The following is a 26,078-nucleotide window of genomic DNA, read 5'->3' as shown; positions in this document are numbered from 1 at the left end:
AGACGGACACGACAGAGAAACTTCACTTCTTCACTTCACAAAAACTTTTAATGTACTATTTTCAAAAGAACAATTTTCTATGTGAACAATTTTATATATATCAGGGATGAACTACTTTAACATATTTCCATCCTAGTAATCGTTTAAAAGAACAGAGACAGTAATAAACTTTTATTCCTCTGAATATCATGGGGATAAATTACATTATTCTTTTTTTGTCCTTTTTTCTATGAAACTGGCCATTTAAAGGAACACTACTTCTAGAAAAACAGAAACAAAAGGTTGCAAATTCATTTAACTGAGTCAATTAAAACAGAACTTGTTTTAGCTTTGTTCTATGGGTTCTTATTCCGAATGTCCTCCTTTCCAAATTTTATGGAATTATGTTGAAATAAGGAGTAAGTATCTGATACAATAATCTCAGAGGCGGCACCTACACATAAATCTTGTCATTTAGCATGTGCTTGTCTGCTCAGTCACTTCAGTCGTGTCCGACTCTTTGCAACCCTATGGACTATAACCGGCCAGGCTCCTATGTCCATGCGATTCTCCAGGCAAGAATACTGGAGTGGGCTGCCCCCCCTCCTCCAGGGGACCTTCCTGACCCAGGGATCGAACCTATGTCTCCTATATTTCCTGTATTGCCGGTGGATTCTTTACCCCTGAGATACTGGGGAAGGCCTGTTATTTAGCATACTCATCTTACATCATTAGTTAGGTGTGAAAAGTAAAGTATTTCATGGACAGTTTTTTTTAAAATTTTTATTTTATATGAGTTTATCAACAATGCTGTGCTAGTTTCAGGTATACGGCAAAGTGATTCGGTTCTGCATACACACATATCCACGCCCTTCCAAATTCCTTCCCCATTGAGGCTGTCACGTAATACTGAGCAGAGTTCCCTGATCCAGACAGCAGGTTGCTGTTGGCTATCCATTTTAAACATAGCAATGCATACATGTTAATTATGGTAGTCCTAATCAACTTTATTGAAGAATAAGTTACATACAGTAAAACACACCCACTGGTACTTGAGGGAGCTTTCCAGGATGGTGGATATCCATATCTTCATTTGAGTATTGGTTATTCAGGTGTATCTATTTGTCAAAACTCATCAGACTCAACCATTAACAACTATGCATTTTATTTAATGTAAATTATACCTCCATTTAAAATATGACAGATAAAAGATTAAGAATCTACTTACCAAAATACTACCAACTTCTGCAGAGAAAATTTAATGTTAACACTATGTACAAACTGTGATTACATCATTGATACACTGATTTAATGTAAAACAGATTGACTAAACAAGTCATCCCCTCACCTACCACCTACCACAGTGCTGTTTGAACCACAGTGGATTCAGGTTCAGAGGTGGGCTGAGATTGAGGATATGAGCAATTTTACTCTTTTTCAAATAAGGAATGCATGCTTTAGATCTGAAAGCAAAAGAAAACACAAGTCAAACTGCTAGCTTTCTAACAGCTTCATTACTTTTTAAAATTATATGTTAAACTACTTCTACAGAGCAACTGAACTTGTTCAGTAACTTATAGGATACTTTTGTTGGTTTTTTTTCCATTTATCGAGAATGAAGATAGCAAAAGCAACTAATATTCATCCTTTGAAACTTTATTGGCCTGACAATATGATCTGCCTGATGAAAACAATCAAGTAAGTAAGTAGCACATTAGCCTTAAATCCAACTTAGATTATCTTCAACTACATCATTCCAAGTCAGACAGACCTGGGTTCAGAGTCTCCTTCTGCCCTTCATTGTGTGATCTGCAACAAATATAGATTGTATTCTGATTCTCAGTTTTCTCATTTGCAAATGCTGGTAATACTTGCTACTATCTAGGACTGACCAAGGGGTTAAAATGAGACAATATATATGAGGTACTTAGAACAGTACATATATTAAACATGAAATAAACCACTGAAATTATTAGTATTCACATTCTGATTTTTTTCATCTTAGTAAGTATGGTATTCCTACCACAAAGGAACTGTAAGTTAATAACATTAACTCCCAACACATTACCAAACTTAATCTGTGCCAACACGCAATGCAATATTCCTTTGGGGGCAATTTTAGTTGTTTTTTTAAAATCCCATTCAAAAGGTAGGTATTTTACAAAAGACACAGGTCCAATATTTTTAAATATTTAACCATTAAGCTATAATACACAGCTTAATAACATATTGTAGCTTACTAACTTCATAGTGTTTAGTTTTATTTCACATTCAATAACTTCTAGGACTTGAAACTAGTCCATTCTTCTTAAGTTAGTTTCTTTCTTATCAATGTACAAAATTCTTGTTACCATCTGCAATGTCATTTTAAGTTTATAAACCAAATACAATTAGTATCACCAAAGTAAAGGGTTTTTGTACATATTGTTTTTCCATTCCAGAGGTACTTCACATTTATGGGGGTGAGAAAGAAGGACAAACAATATTACAGCTGATAGTCATTAGAACAGTGAAGCCGGACCTCAAAACATCAATAGGAAACAAACAACCTATTCCAAGCAGTATGACCATATTTCACACTCAAAGGAAAGAGTTCATTTCATTTACATTATAAACATGAGCTTCTCCTTTGATCTATTAGACAAAACCTTTCCACCAGCACTTTGCTTGCCTAACCCTCAGCATCACTAACCCTAACCAGGTACATTTTCCATGGCAACATGCCCTATCTTACTCATTATACTGAAAACTCTTAGTGCCACACTTAGATACTAGTATCTTGAGCTTAATAAAGCAGCTAAGTTCACTGTGTGCTAGACACTGATTCTTAGCTTTCACATGAATCATGTTACTTTGAGTGCTGTAAGCTCAAAGGCCTACAGGGCATTTGAGTAAATGAATAAGGTGAGCTGGGTATAAGATCAACTGTTCAAAAATACAGTTGAGCCTTATTACAGAATTTCTATAAGCATGCATTTAACATGATACAAACACATATAATACTGGAGATGATAAGTTAAGTGTTAGTTGCTCAGTCTGACTCTTTGCGACCCCATGGACTATAGCCCTCCAGGCTTCTCAGCCCATGGAATTTTCCAGGCAAGAATACTGGAGTGGGTAGCCATTTCCTTCTCCAAGGGATTTTCCCAACCTAGGGATCAAATCCAGGTCTTCTATACTGCAGGTGGATTCTTTACCATCTGAACCATGAGGGAAGCCCATTGGAGATGATCTGTTTAATTAAAACTTAGAAATACAAATATGGATTGACTAGATTTCAAACTGATTGCTAACCTATTCAAATATGTTCACAACTAGTTCTCTGACAAAGCACTGCAACACTCATAGCTATTTTTTTCTTTTAAGTATTTATTTATTTGGCTACTCCAGGTATTAGCTGTATCACATGGCATCTAGTTCCTGACCAGGGATCGAACCTGGGCCTCTTGCATTAGGAACAAGGAATCTTAGCTATTGGACCACCAGGAAAGTCTCTCCCACAGCTCTTCAACTTACGTAAGATAGGTGCCTCTCGTGTTGACGTTCATCATCAAATCCACTTTCTTCGTAGGTGTTTCCAATGTGTTGGTCAAGCTAATTGCACTGGCATTATTCACCAAAATATCAATTCCTGTTTTCAAATAATCAACTTCTTAGTAATGTCATTTAGACTTTACAACAGAAAGAAATAAACAATATTTATATAGTTGAAATCTGAGTTCACAAACACTCTTTTAGATAATATGACTGACCAATTTACCAGTGTAGGACTCAATAGCTATGTCGAAACAGTACGCAAATGATTTTCACTGGCACTATGAAGACAGCCCATTATCAGGGTTCCACAGGAAAGTACAAGGACGCTTAGTCCTCTCTAGCTTCTGTCCTTATCTGTTCTCTTAATTCCTCTTTGTCTCCAAGAACCTTGGGTCAACTTCCTTAAAGTTTTCCCTCCTCTCCAGCATCTTTTCAAGGTCTGCCTTCCTTCCAAGGACACCGGTCTCCCTTCCCCCTTGAAGGCCCTTACTTAAATGAAAGAGCTCCTTTCTGGTCTTGGAACTGAGAAAATAGAAATGACTCAGAGTTTCAATTCTAGGCAAATCATCAAAGTAGATAAACTTATACACAAAATAAACTAAATCTAGAATCATAATTATTTATGCATATTCTATCTAGTCCTTATCCATATGTAACATTTATGACTACAAGCTTAAATAATATTAAATGAAAATGGTAAAATACAAAAGCATCCCAACACATTTTTGCACTTCTACATGGCCTTCATAATTCATTTTTTCCAAACTAAACTACAGTTGATTTGCAACGTCAATTTCTGATAGACAGTAAAGTGACTCAGCTTTACATATATAGACATTCTTTTTTATATTCTTTTCCATTATGCTTTATCTCAGGATGTTGAATATAGCTCCCTGAACCATATAGTTGGATCTCGTTGCTCGTCCATTCTATATGTAATGGTCTGTACCTGCTGAGACCAAACTCCCAGCCCTTCCCTCCCCACCCCTCTCCCACCTGGCAACCACAGGTCTGTTCTCTGTGTCTGTGAGTCTGTTTCTGTTTCATAGATAAGTTCATTTATATCATATTTTAGATCCCACATATAAGTAGTACTATAGGGTATGTCTCTTTCTGACTTATTTCATTTAGTATGATCATCTCTAGCTGCATCCACGTTGCTGCCAAAATTCTTTTTAAAGAACATCTAATATTCTGTCAAATAGATATATGACAATTTCTATTGCTGGGGTAAGACTGTGGCCATAAACGTCTTTTACTATTCTCTTGACTTTGCTTTGCTCCTCTCTCACATTGTGCGAATAATGGTTTAAATGAGGTTATTATGAGTGAGTGCGTGAGTGATAGTTGCTCAGTCATGTTTGACTCTTTGCGACCCCATGGACTGTAGCCTGCCAGGCTCCTCTGCCCGTGGAATTCTCCAGGCAGATTTTTTTTTCCTCTCCAGGGGATCTTCCCAACCCAGGAATAGAACATGGGTCTCTGAATTGCAAGCAGATTCTTTATCATCTGGACCACAAGAAAAGCCTACTATTAAGAGGCATTTCTAAGTTTAAAGATAGGCCTTTAACTTTTAACTTCTAAAACAGGTCTCTTATTTTTACTTGAAAAGTATTAGCAGATACATGCTTGACTTTATCTTATAATCCACAGATAATACATTAGAATATGTAATGAATCCATACACCTTTTCCAAAGGAATACCCGAGACTGAAGTAGCAATTAAGTTATAAATGATAATCAACAATCAGATAAAATAATTTAGATGAAGCTTTAGCTCACGAAGAGACACGGGGACTGGCAAGTGGTCAGAAAGGAGATACAATGTGCTTTTAACTTTATATGAAAAATAATGTTCAGTTCCATGTTGCTGAATATAGTTCTGTTTTTGCCAAATAAATCCTTTAGTGAGCCCCAAAGCAAATGAAAGTAGATGAGGACTGAAGCTTCAGATTGTGCAAACTGGATCTGACTTGTCAATGATAAAGGAAAAAAAACTGGGTCCAATTAAGAGGTAACAAAATTTTTAGACTCAGATGAGCCAATTAAAAATATTAGGTTGGTGCAAAAGTAATTTAGGTTTTGCATTGTTGAACTTTGCCATTTGATATTGAAATACATTCTTAAGTAAATGTGGTTATGTTATACATCATTTTAATGCACATTTCTTGCTAATGAATTATTACTTGCTGCTTATTTTATATGTATTTTAGACTATGGAAATACTGTTAGACAAAAAGCAAAACTCAAGAGATTTTCTTATGTCAGTTCAAAATGGGTCATAAAGCAGCAGAGACAAGTCACAACATCAACAATGCATTTGGCCCAGGAACTACTAATGAACGTTCAGTGCAGTGGTGGTTCAAGAAGTTTTGCAAAGGAGATGAGAGCCTTGAAGATGAGGAGAGTAGTGGCCAACCATCAGAAGCTGACAATGACCAATTGAGAGGATAATTGAAGCTGGTCCTCTTACAACTACACGAGAAGTTGCCCAAGAACTCAACATAGACCATTCTGTGGTCATTTGGCAGTTGAAGCAAATTGGAAATGTGAAAATGAAAAAGCCTGATAAGCGGGTGCCTCATGAGCTGATAGCAAATCAAAAAAAATCATGTAAGTGCTGTCTTCTCTTATTGTATGCAACAACAACAAACCATTTCTTGATTGGATTGTGACGTGACAAAAAGTGGATTTTATACAACTGGCCATGACCAGCTCAGTGGCTGAACCAAAAAGCAGCTCCAAAGCTTCTTCCCAAAGCCAAACCTGCACCAGAAAAAGGGTCACAGTCACTGTTTGGTGGTCTGCTACGAGCCTGGTTCACTACAGCTTTCTGAATCCCAGCAAAACCACTACATCTGAGAAACATGCTTAGCAATCAATGAGATGCACAGAAAGCTGCAATGCCTGCAGCCAGCACAGGTCAACAGAAAGGGCCCGATTTTTCTTTACAACGCCTGACTCCACGTAGCACAACCAGTGTTTGAAAAGTTGAGTGAACTGGGCTACAAAGCTTTGCCTCATCTGCCATATTACTTGTCCTCTAGCCGACTATCACTTCTTCAAGCATCTCAACCACATTTTGCTGGGGAAATGCTTCTACAACCAGCAAGATGAAGAAAATGCTTTCCCAGAGTTCGTTGAAGCCCGAAGCATGGATTTTTATACTACAGGAATAAACAAACTTATTTCTTGTTGGCAAAATTGTGTTGACTGTAATGGTTCCTATTTTGATTAATAAAGATTCAGGCTCTGAAACCATAATTACTTCTGCACCAACCTAACAGATCAGGGACGGGACTTCCCTGGTGGTTCAGTGGTTAAGGTTCCAGGCTTCCAATGCAAAGGGCACAGGTTCAGTCCCTGGTTGGGGAACTAAGATTCCACATGCCACGTGGTACAGCCAAAAAAATTGTTTTTCAATGAATCAGGGCACAATGGTGGGAAATGATACAGAAGAAAAGGCATGTATGTATGCCTGCTGCAGAAAAAAAGATGGCAGGAAACATTATATCTGTGGTTTATGAAACAGCATAATCTACTCAAGGCCTAAAAACTCTGAAGATGAAGGAAGGCAAGGTGATAGGCAGTACTATGTGGCAGAGGTCCCCGAGGGGCACAGGGAAAGCAGCATCCATTGCTCAGGACTTTGTTAAGGATAATTCCCTGGCAGAGAGAAAAGTTAGGAGAAAGGTAAAGTCTTCTCTAAAAGGCAGACTTCAAAGGCCTACAAAACTCCAGACCACACCATAACAGCAGCAACCACAGTATGGAACTGAAACCAAACAAACAAAAAATAAAGGCTTGGAAGATCTAGGGGAAAAAAGTACAGAGAGAAGAAAAGAGCAGGCCATGAATCATCTCACACATGTGACATCCATCCTGATTAGGAGGTAGCAGCAGCTGAGCTGCGGAGCAGAGCTCATCAAAGAATTAAGATTCTGCATCGTTATGCCAGAAAAGCAGAAGTTCATGGGCAAATGGAAAACAAAATATTTTAAATACATCAACGTGTACTGGAGGAGGGAAAGAAATGTTAGGGGAGATTCCAAAAGAGAGGCAACTCCACCACCAATTTGCACGTTAGCAAGAAAACACAAGTGTTTCAGATTCCCATTTCAACCACAGGTAGGAAAATACATTGGCAGATTTTCTTCCCCCAAAGATGTGAAGAGTATATCTTCTCTCTTTTTAAAGTCTTAACTGAACTTCTTACCATACCGCTTGATTATGTTTTGGTTTTGTGGCTGCGAGGCATATGGAACCGTCGCTCCCTGACCAGGGATTGAACCTGCACTCCCTGCACTGGAAGGCAAAGTCCTAACCACTGGACCACCAGGGAAGTCCAAAGCGTATCTTCTTGACTGAAGATTTCTACCAACTCAGCTAAGTTCCAGGACATGAATGCCAGATCAATTAATATGGATCAACTGGTTTCTGAAGAAACAAAAAACAAGATCTGCTTTTGTCCCTTTCATTTTCTCTGTCTGTTCCTGGGAAAGTAGATCACATGATAGACAAAGCTGGATCAATCCCACACTGAAGATGCTGAAGGAATGATGCCAGGTTCAGTGGAAGACAGTCTAAGCCACAGTGGCTAAACCAATCGAGACCATCCATGCATCTGAGTGAAACTTCCTTGGCTGGGACAAAACAGAGTTAGGAAACTGGAGAGGAGAGATTTCTGGGCTTTAATTCTTCCAAGAAAGAGATTTCAGTTTGGCTCTTTCAATTCTCTGTGGCAGCAACAGGAGAAGAAACAAACTTGTGAGATGCCAGCTACTCTGCAAGAGCCCCAGCCTGGAAAGGGGAGGTCTTCACGTTTTGACACTCAGGTGCATAGTTTCAGACTATGCCGTCACTAATACACAATGTGTAACTCCTTCTGGTGAAGCAGATCAGACAACACAGCTAGAATTCAAGATGGGAAGCTAAAAACGAGGTGAATTCTGGGCTTATATAGTATGGCCTTCAGTATTTATAATTAATGTCCCTCTTGACCCATTTCAGAGGTTTCCTGGGACAACACCAGACAACAACTGAACTGGTCATGTTCTCTAACAGAATTAGAGGCAGAAACTAAGACCAAGAAAGGGTACAGACCAAGGCGGTAGCAGTCCTCCCGTAAATTCCTGTGGTCTCGCCTCCAGACAGGGTAAACTCACTCTCAGCTGGCAGAACCAGTGGATCAATGCAAAGAACTAACCCTGGATGCATACAGAGAAAGGAAAAGCTCTGTTCTTCTACCCTCACCACCTTATGCCTTAGTTCCTCCCTAAAAAGAAGTGGCTAAACTAATTAGGTTAAATCCTAATTGGCACTAACTGGTCACTTTTCCTAGTAGGTAGAAGTCTCACTTTCAAAGTAATTAGGTCACTTTTCTGAGTAGGTAGAAGTCATTTTAGATAAAGGTCCCCCATGTGAATGTGGCTTCTTCTTCTTCCTTCATATTTGGGGCCCTAAGAGTAAGAAGAAGAAGAAAAAAAACACCCAGTAATTTTGCATTCTCTCTCGTCTTCTCTCAGGGGCATTCACATTACTTTGGGAAAGGTTGCCAGTCAGGGGTAATATTTTGAATTTAAAGGACGAGATCCCATTTGAGTCAAAGTTTTGTGCTCCAGTCCAGAAGAACATAGCACTCTGCATTGGGGGTTATAAGCATGAGATTTGCTAATAAAGCATTACCTTGTTCCCCAATATCCTCTGCATATACACAGAGTCTCTGGAATATTATAAGAAGAGAATGGTAATAGTTTGGACAGGATTTGGACACAGATAAATTCCATGCTATAATACCATCAAAGTCTTAGTTCAACTCCGATACTTGCCTTCTAGAAGATTATGAATTAATTGGAGGAAAAGAAAAAAACACTAAGATCTGAAGTTTTACAAGAAGAGGACCAAAGGAATGTTTTAGGAGTTCAGAGAAAGAAAAATGTACATTTCTGATTACTTGGCACATAGTCGGGAAATTGGCTTTGCGAAGTAGATGAGATTTAAGCACAAAAATTTCAAAAGCAAAGAAGGGATCATTTCAGGAAGGGTCAGAGGTGGAGGAGTGGGCACTGGAAGAGTTTGAGGAATGGGAAGAGAAAAGGTGAAAAGGCAAAAAAAAAATCAAGGTAAGGAAATGGAAGCAAACTGTTTTGGCTGGATTACGGAGTTTACACAGGCATATAGAAAGAAGATGGGGTCAAAACAAGTCTGTTAACATCAGAATGCAAAATATCTTGAAAGTCAATAGGTAATCTGCACTTTACTCAATAAATATTAAAAAGTCACCAAATGATAGGTTACATGAAGACAAGTGGATGGGTCCTGGTGCATATGTTATGGTCAAGGTCTTAACTCTACCTTGGATGAGAGATTGGTTACATTAAAAATAATTTTTAACAATTATTCAATCACTCATCAGATGGTTTTAAGCTATGCTTCTGTAGGAACAAATATTTATTTCTGGTTATACTCTGAAGACTTAGAGAGTAAAAATATCAAAAGAAAGTTAAAAATTAAAATGATAGCTATACCAATACTTTACAAATATTCAATAATTATCTCAGAATGAAGGCACTACCTCCAAATTTTTCCACTGCCTTCTCCACGGCACTGCTGATTTGCTCTTCATCTCTTACATCAACAATACATGGCAAGGCCTTTCCTCCAGCTGCTTTGACTACAAAGGATAAATAAAGATGCAGTCAAATATTTAAACTTTCATCAACACCAAACCTCTGATATGAGTCAAAAGGAAAAAGTACCCCATTTTCAGAAAATCAATATAAATAACTATGTCTTCCAACTACTAGCAACTCTGTCCTACTGTAGGACAGACTGAATTCATAGCCATCTACAGACTAGCCAGGTCAATTCTATTTAAAAAACAAACAAAAAAGAGGGCAATTTAAAAAAATGCTATTAAAAAGAAATAAGGGGGGAAGGTAATTTAAAAGATGTTTACTATGGAAAATTCCTAAAAATGTACAAAAATAAAGAATAGTATAATGAACTATCATGAATCCATCAACTATCTTCAATGATTGATAATGTTTTGCAGTAAATTTATCTACCACCAATTCTGTTTCGTTTTTTGCTGGTATATTTCAAAACAAATCCCAGGCATCATTTCATTCATAATTGCTTCATATGTATTCCCTTTATATAACCACAGCACTATTAACATAATTAACAAAACTAGCATATCAGCTGAAGCTGAAGCCCTCACTCCTGGCACAGTGCCTTGAATATAAGCACTCAATAACTATTTGTGTTCCCTGGGCTCGATAACAACCAAGACGGGTAGGATGGGGCGGGAGATGGAAGGGAGGTTCAAGAGGGAGGGCACATATGTATATCTATGGCTGATTCACGATGATGTATCGGAGAAACCAACACAGTATTGTAAAGCAATTACCCTTCAATTAAAAGTAAATAAATTTTTTTTAAGAAAAAAAAATAACTGTTTGTGACCTGAAAGTATTAAAATAATGACTTGCAAATTATGCAGAGAACAGGTAACATGGAGCGTTTTTTTGTTCACACTATACACCTCTTAAATTCTTTCCTCTGCTTCCACTCCTCTGTTCTTTGCTCTCATCCAAGAACCACTGGCCTCATGAGGTATGATTTTTAATGAGAATTGCTCCCATTACTTAAAAAAGCTAGGGAGAAAAATGATCCCCAAACACCGCTCTAAGGTGACAAAATATTTCTTTAACCAGATAAAATTATTTTTAGGATAGACTTCAGATAGATATAATTAAACTTTCCAGCAAATTCTCCATTGAAACATACTTTCTTCAGCAGCAGTATAGATGGTGCCTGGAAGTTTGGGGTGTGCCTGGGCGGTCTTCGCAGCAATGACTATGTTGGCTCCATCCTTGGCTGCTTTCAAAGCAATCGCTTTGCCAATGCCACGGCTTGCACCTGTGATGAAGATAGTACATCCTGCTAACTTCCTGCAACAGAACAAAGGTGGCCTTATTAGAAATCTCAAAGTTTCTATTTATGGATATCAGCACCAAAAACTCATGCACATGTTCACAAGACATGTTTCCCCTTCTATCAAACTTTCTCTAAACCCTCCTCCTTCCCCATCTGATACCTGATTACTCCCACTGTATAATGATCTATAAATTATTATAACTGCAGTGGCTAGATTTGCTATGATTTCTGCAAACAAAATTTGCTCAAATGAGTAAATCTTAAAAAGAAATGAGGAATTAATGAACTACATGAACATATTTTTTTTTTCCCCACAGAAAAAAGTGTTAAAGTTTATTTTTGAAAAATTTGTAAAAAGACCTTACTGGTGGGATTATGAATAAATTTTATCATAGTCTTTATATTCTTCAGGATTTTTCAGTTTTCTGCAATGAATATATACCACTTAAAAGGAATTACATAAAAGCTAATAATTATTTAACAGATGCTCATCATTGCTTATAATAGCTAGAGTGGAAACAACTTAAATGTCCATCAGCTGATGAATGGATAAAGTAAAATGTGTTATATATAACTGATCACAAGACTGTAGCCTTGTCTAACTCAATAAAACTATGAGCCATGCCGTGCAGGGCCACCCAAGATGGATGGGTCAGGTGGAAAAGACGTTCTGACAAAACGTGGTCCACTGGAGAAGGGAATGGCAAACCACTTCAGCATTCTTGCCTTGAGAACCCCATGAACACTGAAAGATGAACTCCCCAGGTCAGTAGGTGCCCAATATGTTACTGGAGGAGAGCAGAGAAATAACTCCAGAGAGAATGAAGAGATGGAGCCAAAGTAAAAATGATGCCCAGTTGCGGATGTGACTGGTGATGGAAGCAAGGTCTGATGCTGTAAAGAGCAATATTACATAGGAACCTGGAATGTTAGGTCCATGAATCAAGGCAAATTGGAAGTGGTCAAACAGGGGACGGCAAGAGTGAACATGGACATTTTAGGAACTAGTGAACTAAAACGGACTGGAATGGGCAAATTTAACTCAGATGACCATTATATCTACTACTGTAGGAAAGAATCCCTTAGAAGAAATGGAGTAGCCATCGTAGTCAACAAAAAAGTCTGAAATGCAGTACTTGGGTGCAATCTCAAAAAACATCAGAATGATCTCTGTTCATTTGCAAGACAGACCATTCAATATCACAGTAATCCAAGTCTATGCCCCGACCAGTAATGCTGAAGAAGCTGAAGTTGACTGGTTCTATGAAGACCTACAAAACCTTCTAGAACTAACACCCAAAAGGGATGTCCTTTTCATTATAGGGGACTGGAATGAAAAAGTAGGAAGTCAAGAGATACCTGGAGTAACAGGCAAGTTGGGCCTTGGAGTATGAAATGAAGCGGGGCAAAGGCTAAGAGTTTTGCCAAGAGAATGCACTTCTCATAGCAAACACCCTCTTTAACAACACAAGAGAAGACTCCACACGTGGACATCACTATATGGTCAACACAAAAATCAGACTGATTATACTCTTTGCCCCCAAAGGTGGAGAAACCTTATATAGTCAGCAAAAACAAGACTGGGACCTGACTGTGGCTCAGATCATGAACTCGTTATTGCCAAATTCAGACTTAAATTGAAGAAAGTAGGGAAAACCACTAGACCAATCATGTATGACCTAAACCAAATTCCTTATGATTATACAGTGGAAGTGACAAATAGATTCAAGGGATTAGATCTGATAGATAGAGTACCTAAAGAACTATGGATGCAGGTTTGTGACATTGTACAGGAGGCAGTGATCAAGACGATCCCCAAGAAAAAGAAATGAAAAAAGGCAAAATGGTTGTCTGAGGAGGCCTTACAAATAGCTGAGAAAAGAAGAGAAGCTAAAGGCAAAGCTAAAGGCTTCCCTGTGGCTCAGAGGTTAAAGCGTCTGCCTCCAGTGTGGGACACCCGGGTTCGAGCCCTGGGTCGGGAAGATCCCCTGGAGAAGGAAATGGTAACCCACTCCAGTATTCTTGCCTGGAGAATCCCATGGACGGAGAAGCCTGGTGGGCTACAGTCCACAGGGTCGCAAAGAGTTGGACACGACTGAGAGACTTCACCTTCACCTTCTAAAGGCAAAGCAGAAAAGGAAAGATATACCTATCTGAATGCAGAGTTCCAAAGAACAGTAAGGAGAGATAAGAAAGCCAGTGGTACCCCACTCCAGTACTCTTGCCTGGAAAATCCCATGGATGGAGGAGCCTGGTAGGCTGCAGTCCATGAGGTCGCTAAGAGTGGGACATGACTGAGCAACTTCACTTTCACTTTTCAGTTTCATACAGTGGAGAAGGAAATGGCAACCCACTCCAGTGTTCTTGCCTGGAGAATCCCAGGGATGGGATTACAATTATATTACATCCTGGTGGGAGGCCATCTATGGAGTCGCACAGACTCGGACACAACTGAAATGACTTAGCAGCAGCGATCAATGCAAAGAAATGGAGGAAAACAATAGAATGGGAAAGACAGAGATCTCTTCAAGAAATTTAGAGATACCAAGGGACCATTTCATGCAAAGGTGGGCACAATAAAGGACAGAAATGGTGTGGACCTAACAGAAGCATAAGTTATTAAGAAGAGGTGGCAACAATACACAGAAGAACTATACAAAAAAAAGATCCTCATGACCCAGATAACCACGATGGTGTGATCACTGACCTAGAGCCAGACACCTTTGAATGCTAAGTCAAGTGGGCCTTAGGAAGCATCACTACAAACAAAGCTACTGGAGGTGATGGAATTCCAGTTGAGCTATTTCAAATCCTAAAAGATGATGCTGTGAAAGTGCTCCACTCAATATGCCAGCAAATTTGGAAAACTCAGCAGTGGCCACAGGACTGGAAAAGGTCAGTTTTCAATCCAATCCCAAAGAAAGGCAATGCCAAAGAATGTTCAAACTACTGCACAATTGCACTCATCTCACACACTAGCAAAGTAATGCTCAAAATTCTCTAAGCCAGGCTTCAACAGTATGTGAACCATGAAATTCCAGATGTTCAACTTGGATTTAGAAAAGGCAGAGGAGCCAGAGATCAAATTGCCAACATCCGATGGATCATCAAAAAAGCAAGTGTTCCAGGAAAACATCTACTTCTGCTTTATTGATTACATCAAAGTCTTTTTCTGTGTGGATCACAACAGACTGTGGAAAATTCTTAAAGAGATGGGAATATCAGACCATCTTACCGGCCTCCTGAGAAATCTGTATGCAGGTCAAGAAGCAATAGTTAGAACTAGACATGGAACAACAGACTGGTTCCAAATAGAGAAAGGAGTACCTCAAGGCTATACATTGTCACCCTGCTTACTTAACTTATATGCAGAGTACATCATGAGAAATGCCGGGCTGGATGAAGGACAAGTTGGAATCAAGACTGCTGGGAGAAATATCAATAGCCTCAGATATGCAGATGACACCACCCTTATGGCAGAAAGCGAAGAACTAAAAAGCCTCTTGATGAAAGTGAAAGAGGACAGTGAAAAAGTTGGCTTAAAACTCAACATTCAGAAAACTAAGATCATAGCTTCCAGTCCCATCACTTCATGGAAGATAGATGGGGAAACAATGGAAACAGTGACAGACTTCATTGTGGGGGGTTCCAAAATTACTGATGATGACTGCAGCCATGAAATTAAAAGATGCTTGCTCCTTGGAAGAAAAACTATGACCAACTTAGACAGCATATTAAGAAACTGAGATATTACTCTGCCAACAAAGGTCTGTCTAGTCAGAGCTATGGTTTTTCCAGTGGTCATGTATGGATGTGAGAGTTGGATTATAAAGAAAGCTGAGTGCCGAAGAATTGATGCTTCTGAACTGTGGTGTTGGAGAAGACTCTTGAGAGTCCCTTGGACTGCAAGGAGATCCAACCAGTCCATTCTGAAGGAGATCAGCCCTGGGATTTCTTTGGAAGGAATGATGCTAAAGCTGAAGCTCCAGTACTTTGGCCACCTCATGCGAAGAGTTGACTCACTGGAAAAGACTTTGATGCTGGAAGGGATTGGGGGCAGGAGGAGAAGGGGACAACCGAGGATGAGATGGCTGGATGGCATCACTGCCTCCATGGACGTGAGTCTGAGTGAACTCCAGGAGTTGGTGATGGACAGGGAGGCCCGGCGTGCTGCGATTCATGGGGTCGCAGAGTCGGACACGACTGAGCAACTGAACTGAACTGAACTGAATGATGTTAAACAAACAAACATAGAAAGCTGGGAAAGAACTCTGGGTGTTGTTCAAAAGATTCTCTGATCCCAATGTGAGGAAAGTTCTCCATGCCCATTCGTTTTTTAATAATATATCCAACCACCCACTTTTAACTTTCTACTTATTCAGGTGTTAGATGAGAAGAAAACCTGTATTAAGTCAGAGCGGGAAACCCACTTTCTTGTTTACTTTCTAAAGGCATATAAAGTTTAAGGAGAAGGCTGAAGAGAGGGCAGCAAAGTGACAATGACAAACAGAAAAAGGGGCAGTAGCCAGAGGCAAGGGTAACAGATAAGCAGGCTTGTTAGCAGCAGAATGCAATGCTTTTCCCAAGATCAGAAAGACTACACTTTGGAAGCAAGTTCAGAGGTAAAAGTGGGAGAACGGCTTCAAAATAAGAAATAAATGGTTTAATAAGAAAGAAGGGGAATAAAGAGGTGCTCTTTTTACTATTTTTAGTAAAAAAAACAAAACCCACGAAATAAAAAATATATATATAAATAATGTATAAAACTTAAAGATCAAAATAAAATGCATACCAAGAAATAGAATATTATCAATACCCTAGAAGCCACCTGTCTACTCCTCTCTATCCTTCTTCTTCCTTCTGACCCACAAAGTAACAACTATTTTAAATATTATTACTAATTTCCTTGCCTTTTTTTAAAAAATTATTCCTAAAATGGCAACCCACTCCAGTGTTCTTGCCTGGAGAACCCCCAGGACGGGGGAGCCTGGTGGGCTGTCGTCTATGGGGTCAGAGTCGGACACGACTGAAGTGACTTAGCAGCAATACCTACTTATCTATGTCTAAGCCAGGGGCCAAATCCGACCCTCCATCTGTTTGTGTACAGTGTGGGAGCTAAGAACAGTTATCACAGATGAACACATATGTGTATGAACACGTATGATCGATCTTGAACCCCAATTCAGCAAACACTATTTCCCTATTACAAACTGAACTGTATTCACCAAAATACAACTGTACCTCCCTGTCACAGATTGAATTTTATCAACGAAAGTGTTAGGGAATTTTGAAGTCCTAAACCTCCAGCGTCCCCAGATGAGACCTTATTTGGAAACAGGGTTGCTGCAGATGTAATTAGTTACACTGAGGTCATACAAGAGTAGAAAGAAAAGAAAAGAAAGTGAAGTCGCTCAGTTCTGTCCAACTCTTTGCGACCCCATGGACTGTAGCCCACCAGGCTCCTCCACCAATGGAATTTTCTAGGCAAGAGTACTGGAGTGGGTTGCCATTTCCTTCTCCAGGGGATCTTCCCGACCCAGGGATCAAACCCGGGTCTCCCTCATTGCGGGCAGATGCTTTACCGTCTGAGTAGGGTGGATCCTTAATTCAGCATGACTGTGCCTTCATAAGAGGAGGAAAGACAACATAAAGACAGACACACAGGGAGGACGCCACGTGATGACAGAGGTGGAGAGTGGAGTAAAGCAGCTACCAACTAAGAACGCCAAGGACTGCCGGTGATCACCAGAGCTAGGGAGAGGCAAGGGTTCTACTCATAATTTCAGAGGGAACACTAACATTGCTAGGGCACTGCTAACACCTGGACTTCAGACTTCAAGTCTTCAGAACTTAAAAAAATAAATTTTCATTTGAAGCCACTCAAAAAAGAATTTCATTCTTGTTGTTGCTGTTCGTTGTTTTAGTTGCTAAGTCATATCTGACTCTTCTGTGTCCCCACAGACTTCACTGCGCCAGACTCCTCAGTCCATGGGGTTTTCCAGGCAAGAATATTGGAGTGGGTTGTCATTTTCTACTCCAGGGGATCTTCCCTACCCAGGGATGGAACCTCCATCTCCTGCATTGGCAGGTGGATTCTTTACCAGGGAGGGATCAAGGGAGCAACCAGGGAAGCCCAAGAATACTGGAGTGGGTATCTTCCTGACCCAGAAATTGAACCAGGGTCTTCTGCATTGCAAGTGGATTCTTTACCAGCTGAGCTACCAGGGAAGCCCTTCATACAGTATATGTCATTATATAGTTTGCTTCTTTCACAAAACATGGTTTGGACACTTATCCATACTGGTGTAAATAGTTACACTTACTTTATTTAATATACAATATTTTGCATACGAGCATATCCATGGGATCGCAAAGAGTCAGACACGACTGAGTGACTGAACTGAACTGAACTGATACTATAAGGTATTTATTCATTCTACTGTTTATGGACCTTGAGGAGGGTTTCCAGGGTTGTTTTTTTTTTTTTTTTCCTATTATGAACAATGGTGCTAAAAGAATCCTGTACACTTCTTCCAGTCACATGTACCAGCGTTTCTCCAGGGCATATACCGACCGATGAACTACGTTTTCCCTCATATGGACAACCAACAGTTCCAGTCTGAAAAGCCTATCTTTCCCACAGATCTTGAATGCCAGCTTTGTCATAGACTGAGCCTCCAGAACTAAACATCTATCTCTAGGCTCTCTCTTCTATTTAATTCGGTTAAATGGATTGCACTATCTTAACAGCTTTCTTGGCTATACTTGGGTCTTTGCTTTTCCACATATTAGAAATTAGCTTATTTAATTGCACAAGCAAAATCAGTTGGGGTTTTGATAGAATTCAATGGACAGAGGAGCCTGGAGGGCTACCGTCCATGGGGTCACAAATAGTCAGACACAACTGAGCAACTAAGCACGTAGCACAGCAATGTGAGAAGAACCACCATCTTTAAGACATTGAGTGCTCCAGTCCATGAACATGGTATTACTCTCTATTTCACACCTGGAACCACAGGATGCCCCTCTGTAATCAAAGGTAATATTCTGACCATCCAATCATGGTGTTATCAGATTTTCCCATTATTTAATTACTCTAGTTTCCCTTGCAATCAGTGCAAAGTGACTTAAAGACCATTTTTAAATTATTATAGAATGTTCAAATATTTTCAAAAATACAGAAAATACTGTGATAAGTATTCATGTTTATTTAACAATTCAACAACAATCACAATTTTGAAAATAATTATTGGAAAGCAAACCTCAGAAGTCATTTAATTTCACTTACAAACGCTTCAGTATGTACCTCCAACTTTTATATAACAATGTCATTATCACAACTAAGAAAAGTAACAGTAATTCCTCAAAATCAACTAGTACCTATCCTTATGCAAAGTTTCACAACTATCTCAAAAATATCTTTTTACAGTTGGTTTGATCAAATCAGGATCCTGTAAGGACTTCACATTGCATTAATTTGTTACAGACACACCTTGAGAGATTGCACGTTCAATTCCAGACCACCACAATAAAGTGAATACTGAAATAAAGTGAGTCACACAAACTTTGGTTTCCCAGTATATAAAACAGTTATGTTTACACTGTGGTCTTTTAAATACGCTATAGTACTATGCCTAAAAAAATGTACATATTTTAATTTAAAACTATTTTATTGCTAAAAAATGCTAACCACCATCTGACAAAGCAGGGTTCCCACAAACTTTTAGTTTGTAAAACACAAAATATCTGCAAAGGGCAATAAAGGTACAGCACAAATAAAATGAGGTGTGCCTGTACATCTTATAAGTCTCTTATAATCTATAACAGATTTTAGATTTTCTTTATGCCATTTATTTGCTGAAGAATATAGGTCTGTAGAACAACCCAAATTCTGGATTTTGAACTTCTCATTTTTATAGCCATTGTACTGTACGTGACTTTTACTTGTGTGCGTGAGTGCGTGCTAAGTTGCTTCAGTCGTGTCCTGCTCTTTGCAACCCCATGGACTGCAGCCCGCCAGGCTCCTCTGTCCATGTGATTCTCCAGGCAAGAACACCTGGAGTGGGTTGCCTACCCTCCTCCAGGGGATCTTCCTGACTCAGGGATGGAACCGGAGCCGGGAAGCCCTTTTGTTTGTGTGCAGAAATCTAATTTTTCTCATTGACTTTTGTATCCTGACAGTGTATCAGACTCTTATTAAATCTAGTAATTTAGTTATACATTATTTTGTTTTTCCAGTTAGATAATCATATCATCTGCAAATAATGACAGCATTATTTCTTTCATTTCAAGCCAAATATTTTTTCTTTCTTTCTCCTGCCTTATTTACTAAAGAAAGAAAAAAAAATGTTTCCAGATGGAAGGTCAGAGGTACAGGAAGGAATAAAAGCCAAAGATAATTAAGTACAGAAATCTAAAAAAAGTTTTTATACTGCTAATTAGTAATAATATAAATGATATAATAAATAATAACATTTGGAGGTTAAAATAGAATTAAAATAAATTGTTACAATAACAAAAGTTAAAACTGGAATGACTGAAGTTCAACTTTTCTAGGTCCTTGTATTGTTTGGGGGAATGATAAAATTTTATTTACTTCAGACACTGGTAAGTTACATATACCTTTAAACTGTTTATGTTAAACATGATAAATACAAATTCCAGGTCTTAATAGTTTTTGTGACAAGAATGGGATTCTAACAAAGACATGGCTTTCTAACAGAAAGAGGACAAGAACTCCGTAAGACAGGTTGTAAAGTGAAAGTCACTCAGTTGTGTCCAACTCTTTGCTACCCTGAGGACTATACAGTCCATGAAATTCTCCAGGCCAGAATACTGGAGTGGGTAGCCTTTCCCTTCCCTTCTCCAAGGGAAATCTTCCCAGTCCAGGAATTGAATCCAGGTCTCTTGTGTTGCAGGCAGATTCTTTATCAGCTGAGCCACAGTGGAAGCCCAAGAATACTGGAATGGGTAGCCTATGCTTTCTCCAGCAGATCTTCCTGACCCAGGAATTGAACCTGCGTTGCAGGTGGATTCTTTACTAACTGAGCTATCAAGGAAAGACAGGTTAGAGAAGAGAAAAAGACCCCAGACACTCTTACTCATGGCAGAGGGGAGGGTAAGGATCACTGGTTCTTCTGCTAAAGAATCAGACCAACAAGAGGTGACATATTAATATTTATTAATTTTATTAATATTTATTAATACTGTAAGATGCAACAGTATTCAAATTACTACACTAATACGACTATCAATAATAAATCTACCAAGTAAAGATCAAGATTTCTTTGTACTCTCTTGTCCTTAGAGCAGATGTCTCTAAAGGTATACAAATTACTATGTTAAAATTATTTGAATTATTTTTCTATGTATAGTTATGTGAAAAGCCTGACATACAGTTAAGGTCCTCTGTTTATGATGACAGTCCACTTTAGTTTATCACTACAAAACCTGTACTTTATTTAAAAGTCAAATCTGGAAATTCCCTGGTGGTCCAGTGCTTATGACTCCTGTGCTTTCACTGCCAAGAGCCTGGGTTCAATCCCTGGTTGGGGGACCTAAGATCACACAAGCTGCACTGTGTGGCCAATAAAAAAGTCAAAACCTTATAAATGTGTATATTTAAAGAAGTTCAATCCTTTGCCTACAGATTCCCTAATTTCCACTTACCCTTATATTTCTTTTTTTTAAAATATGCAAACACACACAAATATATAAAACATATCCTGAGTGTGTGTATAATTTTCCCTTCCTTTTTATACAAAAGGTAGTATACATAGTGTTAAAATAATTTTTAAATGTAAGTATTTAGATGAAAATGTCCCAATTATTGCTTTAAAAAGCCCTATCCACAGCAGATACAAACTATTACATATAGGAAAGGTAAACAACAAGGTCCTACTGTGTAGCACAGGGAATTGTACTCAATATCCTGTGATAAACCATAACGGAAAAGAATATGAAAAAGAATGTTCATATCCTTTTCCATTATGGTTTTGAGAGAGTCAATTCCTAGGCAGGTTGATAAGAAGTCCGAGGGTCCCCGAGGACAGAGGGGTCTGGGGTTCTTGAGGAGGAGGAAAGGACAAACTTTTTTTTTCCTCTACATTTCTTAGTCTTAATCACATAAAATGGTTGTTTGTTTTTTTTTTTTTAATTTTTAGCCCAGAACTGATAACACAACAAACAACTCAGTTTCAACTTTGTACTGCTGCTGCTGCTAAGTCACTTCAGTCATGTCTGACTCTGTGCGACCCCATAGACGGCAGCCCACCAGGCTCCTCCGTCCCTGGGATTCTCCAGGCAAGAATACTGGAGTGGGTTGCCATTTCCTTCTCCAGCGCATGAAAGTGAAAAGGGAAAGTGAAGTCCCTCAGTTGTGTCTGACTCTAAGCGACCCCATGGACTGCAGCCCACCAGGCCCTCCGTCCATGGGATTTTCCAGGCAAGAGTACTGGAGTGGGATGCCATTGCCTTCTCCGAACTTTGTACTAGGGATTATATAACAACAAAGTATCCTGCTTGAGGACAGTTCTCCTTCCTGAAAACCTTCTGATTGACCCTGATATTTTAGAATGTATAAGAGTGGGTCTCGTAGGACCTTTCTATTGTTAAATTCTAATCCGTTATCCTAAAATGTAAATTGTGGTAGTGGGTCTGGTAAAAATTTTACAACCTTGAGACATTCTTTTGATTTACTGTAATAACTAATTTAAAAAGTATATAACTCCCTTGCTAACACTAGCAAAGGGAGGCATTCTCCGACCCCTTCTGATGTCTATGCCAGAAGCTTTCTCTGTCTCTTTTCTTACTTTAATAAAACTCTGCTACACAAAAGCTCTTGAGTGATCAAGCCTGGTCCCTGGTCCCAAAGCTAACTCTTCTTCTTCGGAGATGATGAATCTGACATCGTTCACCATAAGCCATCAGTTTATATATATACATATATATGTTTGTGGGTTTCCCTGGTGGCTCAAACAGTAAAGAATCTGTCTACAATGCAGGATACTTGGGTTCTATCCCTGGGTCGGGAAGATCCCCTGGAGAAAGGAATGGTTGCCTGGAGAATTCCATGGACAGAGGAGCTTGGTGGGCTACAGTCCATAGGGTTGCAAAGAGTCGGACACAACTGAGCAACTAACACACACATATATGTTACTGTGTGTGTACATATATATGTATAATTGACTCACTTTGCCATACAGCAGGAATTAACACAACATTGTAAATTAGCTATACTTTAATAAAATAAATTTAAGAAAAAAAAAAAAAAGCTCTACTCCTTTGCCTTTGGTCCACTTGGATCGACTCTCAGTAGGATGAAGGGCATTTTCATGCTCAAGGTCTCAGGCACTGGCAGAAACAAGGGCAAAGTCCGCTTTCCTCTTAACCTGAAAACCACCTGGTCTATACCTCCATTTCTAAAGCATCAGAACCAGAGTATAGAAGGTGAGAAAGCAGAAAGATTCCAAATTCCTCATTACTACTGGTAGATGACTAAAACTTGCTAATGCAGAATTAGCACTACAATTTACCAAAATTCCCTAGTACCTCAAAATCATGGTAAATGTGATGAATCTTTAACTATTTAAAGAAAAAAAAATCACTTCAGAAAAACACTATACAAGTTAAAGTTCATTTAGAAAAATAAACATCTGAAAGTAACAAAGAAAATTCTGAAAAAAAAAAAAATCCAGATGAGGCAGGAACTAAGCCTTCTAAAATACTAAAACACTCTGTAAAATTAGAGTAATTAACATAATTTAGCACTGGTACATGAACAGATAGACCAAAGTAATAGAATAAAAAAGATCCCTATACATACAAGAATTCAGAGGTGGAATTTCTAACAGAAAGAAAAAATAACTAGTCAGTCAATGGTGCTGGAACAACTGTACAGCCAGCCATCTGAACCAAAATGAAGTGGGTTTCCTAACTCACTTCCTATGCTGAAATCTGAGTCAGGGGGAAAAAAGCCCACAAAAATTCCAGAAGAATACTTACCAAAAAAAAAAATCTTTGTTTAAGATGGCTTTTTATAGCTTTGTCACAAAAACACAAAAGTCTTAAAAGATAACTTGACTATCATTGATAACTCTGATTCAATAAAACCACATGGTTCTGCATGATAAACATATAGGATAGTCAAACTCAAGATGCAATGAAAAAACACTGAGAAAAAATTTCTAACATGTATGATATAGAACAAATTACTTTTCAGTAGAGAGATCTCAGAGATCAATCAAAAGCCTAACTGTATAAGCCAGGCAAAGGAAAAGATACACAGATGGTTTTAAACCAGGATTTCTCAGTCTCTACTCTATTGACATTTTAGACAAGATCATTCTTTACTGTAGGGGGCTCTCCTGTGCCTTATGTTTGCCAGCATCCCTGGACCCCGTCATTAGATGCCAGTGGCACTCCACTCAATTGTGACAATAAAATGTGTTCCCAGATATTGCCTAATGTCCTGTGGGAATCAAAATTACTTCTCAACAAGAACTGCTGCTTTAAACATAAAAAGATCTGCTTCCTCACTCTTTGGTGCAGATTTTAACTATAATGAGATGCCATTTTTTTCTCTAGTTAAGATTTTTATTATCAAAACAGGTATTTTTATTATCAGACATTTTGCTGTTTACCAATGTGTTGGGTTAGGAAATTGCATTAATTATTTTCAGTGTGCAACCTCTTCGGAGGGCTTTTGGTATTAAATATCAAACTTGAAATGCTTACACTCTTTGCTCCAGCAGCTTCACTGCCAAGAATTTATTATGTGGATACACTCAAATATGTGAAAAACAGGTGAATAAAAGGACAATCATGGCAGCAAAGATGGAGTAACAAAAAACTAGAAATGATATGGTACCCAATTATGGGGGTAGGTTAAATAAGGCTTCTCAAGTCGAAAAAGTTCTGGAAACTGGTTGCACAACAGTGCAAACATATTTAACACTACTTAACTGTACACTTAAAAATGGTGACGATGGTGGCTCAGAGGTTAAAGCGTCTGCCTCCAACGCGGGAGACCCGGGTTCGATCCCTGGGTGGGGAAGATCCCCTGGAAAAGGAAATGGCAATCCACTCCACTATTCTTGCCTGGAGAATCCTATGGACGGAGAAGTCCATGGGGTCACAAAGAGTCGGACACGACTGACTTCACCTCACCTTATGGCAAACCTTATTCGTATTTTAGCACAACTCAGTATCATCTCAAAGTAAAAAAAAAAAAAGCCTCCCCAAAAGACACTCATCCTTTAAGGTTAGCTTAGTTTGTTACTAACTTGAAATCCCTTTTTAAACACCCCTTATTTTCTCCTTCCAGAATTCAGAGTTCTGAGCAAGTCATTAATTGCACAAGAGTTCCGGTGACCTTTCACCCAGAACTCGCGGCCTCCAGCCGGACACGCAGCTGTATCTCTAAACCCAAAGTTGGGACCCGCCCCTAGAGGCGGCGGGATACCTCACTCCGGATCCTTTATCTATGAGATTTTAACACGACTGCCACCCTCAAGTACATACCTCTGCGCTACTTGTCACAAGTTTACCGCAGGTTAGAGGAACACTGCGTCCAGGGCGAACCAGCGCTCCAGATCGCTCCGAGTAGTATCATTAATCCTCCCACCGCCAGGTCAGGGCCACCCAAGCTATCCACTCCGCCTGGCCCGGTTTCCTCCCCCACGGCGCGAAATTACTTACCCAGTGTTGGGCAACATGATTGCGGCAGATGGAAATCAGGGGCGACAACGGACTCAACGAGCGACCACAGAGAAGCTGATTTTCCCCCAGCATTTAGCCCCGCCCCAGACCCCGCCCCCGAGCTCTGCGGGAGGCGCTGGGCTCTCCAAGAGGCGGGAGGTGGCTGAGTGCGCCTGCGCACGCAGTGGGCCTCGCGGGCGCGCGGGGCTGGTTTCCTTCTCTCCGCAGCCTGCCCTCTGGAAACCACTGCTACGCGCAAGCGCTGTGAGAAACAACTCCGCCCCGCCCCTCCTGCGGGGCTCTCTACGGTGACAATTGGTCTCCAGCCTGCGCGTCCAGGTACTGGGCGCGTCAGCCGCCAAGTACGCCTTTTCCCCACCTATGAACGTTTCCCCGCCGCCACGCAGAATTCCTTTGCCGGGGAGGGGTGGAGGGGTGGCCATTTGGGATGTCCATTAGGGACCTTGAAGGCTGAGATACGGCTTCTCAGCGGACTTTGGCTCTTGGTCCCTTTGCCGTCCACGCTGGCACCAGGACGTCTGGCTGCCTGGCTGCCCGCGCGCCCTCAGAGGCCCGTCTTAGGAACGCTTTTCCTGGGCAGATAAACACTCTTCTCCTAGAAGCCGGCTAGCGGCTCATTTCGACTCTCCCAATGAGTCTGGACTAAAGCCAGCCGGACTGCAGCTAGACAGCCCTGTGGTGAGGAGTAGCTTCTGAATCAGAGCTCTGCAGTAGTCAGTCTTGCCGAAGAACTCAGAGTTAACTGTGATTTTTCTACTCTTTGTCAACATCTCAGCGAGGAAACACCCAGGCTCAGTGCTGGAATAAGGTGAATTCTGGGACTTAGTATTGTTTTTGGTAGTATACCTTGGACATAACTCAGCTACCCTAATGAACTAGAGACTAGCACAATACTTTTAGGA

General features: G+C 39.7%; 1 protein-coding gene across 1 annotated transcript in view; it reads right to left on the bottom strand.

Moving 5' to 3' along the window:
* HSDL2 (hydroxysteroid dehydrogenase like 2) overlaps positions 1 to 25,273 on the bottom strand; it is a 56,756-nt gene extending 31,483 nt beyond the window's left edge. Inside the window, exons 1-5 of the mRNA XM_040239410.1 lie at positions 25,156 to 25,273; positions 11,308 to 11,471; positions 10,091 to 10,189; positions 3,496 to 3,610; positions 1,339 to 1,442 (exon numbers count right to left, since the gene is read on the bottom strand). Of these exons, the coding sequence (XP_040095344.1) occupies positions 1,339 to 1,442; positions 3,496 to 3,610; positions 10,091 to 10,189; positions 11,308 to 11,471; positions 25,156 to 25,172 (499 nt within the window). The 5' untranslated portion in view covers positions 25,173 to 25,273. The remainder of the gene's footprint in view (positions 1 to 1,338; positions 1,443 to 3,495; positions 3,611 to 10,090; positions 10,190 to 11,307; positions 11,472 to 25,155) is intronic.
* Between the last annotated feature and the right edge of the window lie 805 nt (positions 25,274 to 26,078).

Source organism: Oryx dammah, unplaced genomic scaffold (genome assembly GCF_014754425.2).
Source record: "Oryx dammah isolate SB20612 unplaced genomic scaffold, SCBI_Odam_1.1 HiC_scaffold_1, whole genome shotgun sequence".
NCBI lineage: Eukaryota > Metazoa > Chordata > Mammalia > Artiodactyla > Bovidae > Oryx > Oryx dammah.
This window is presented reverse-complemented; position numbering and strand designations above follow the sequence as displayed.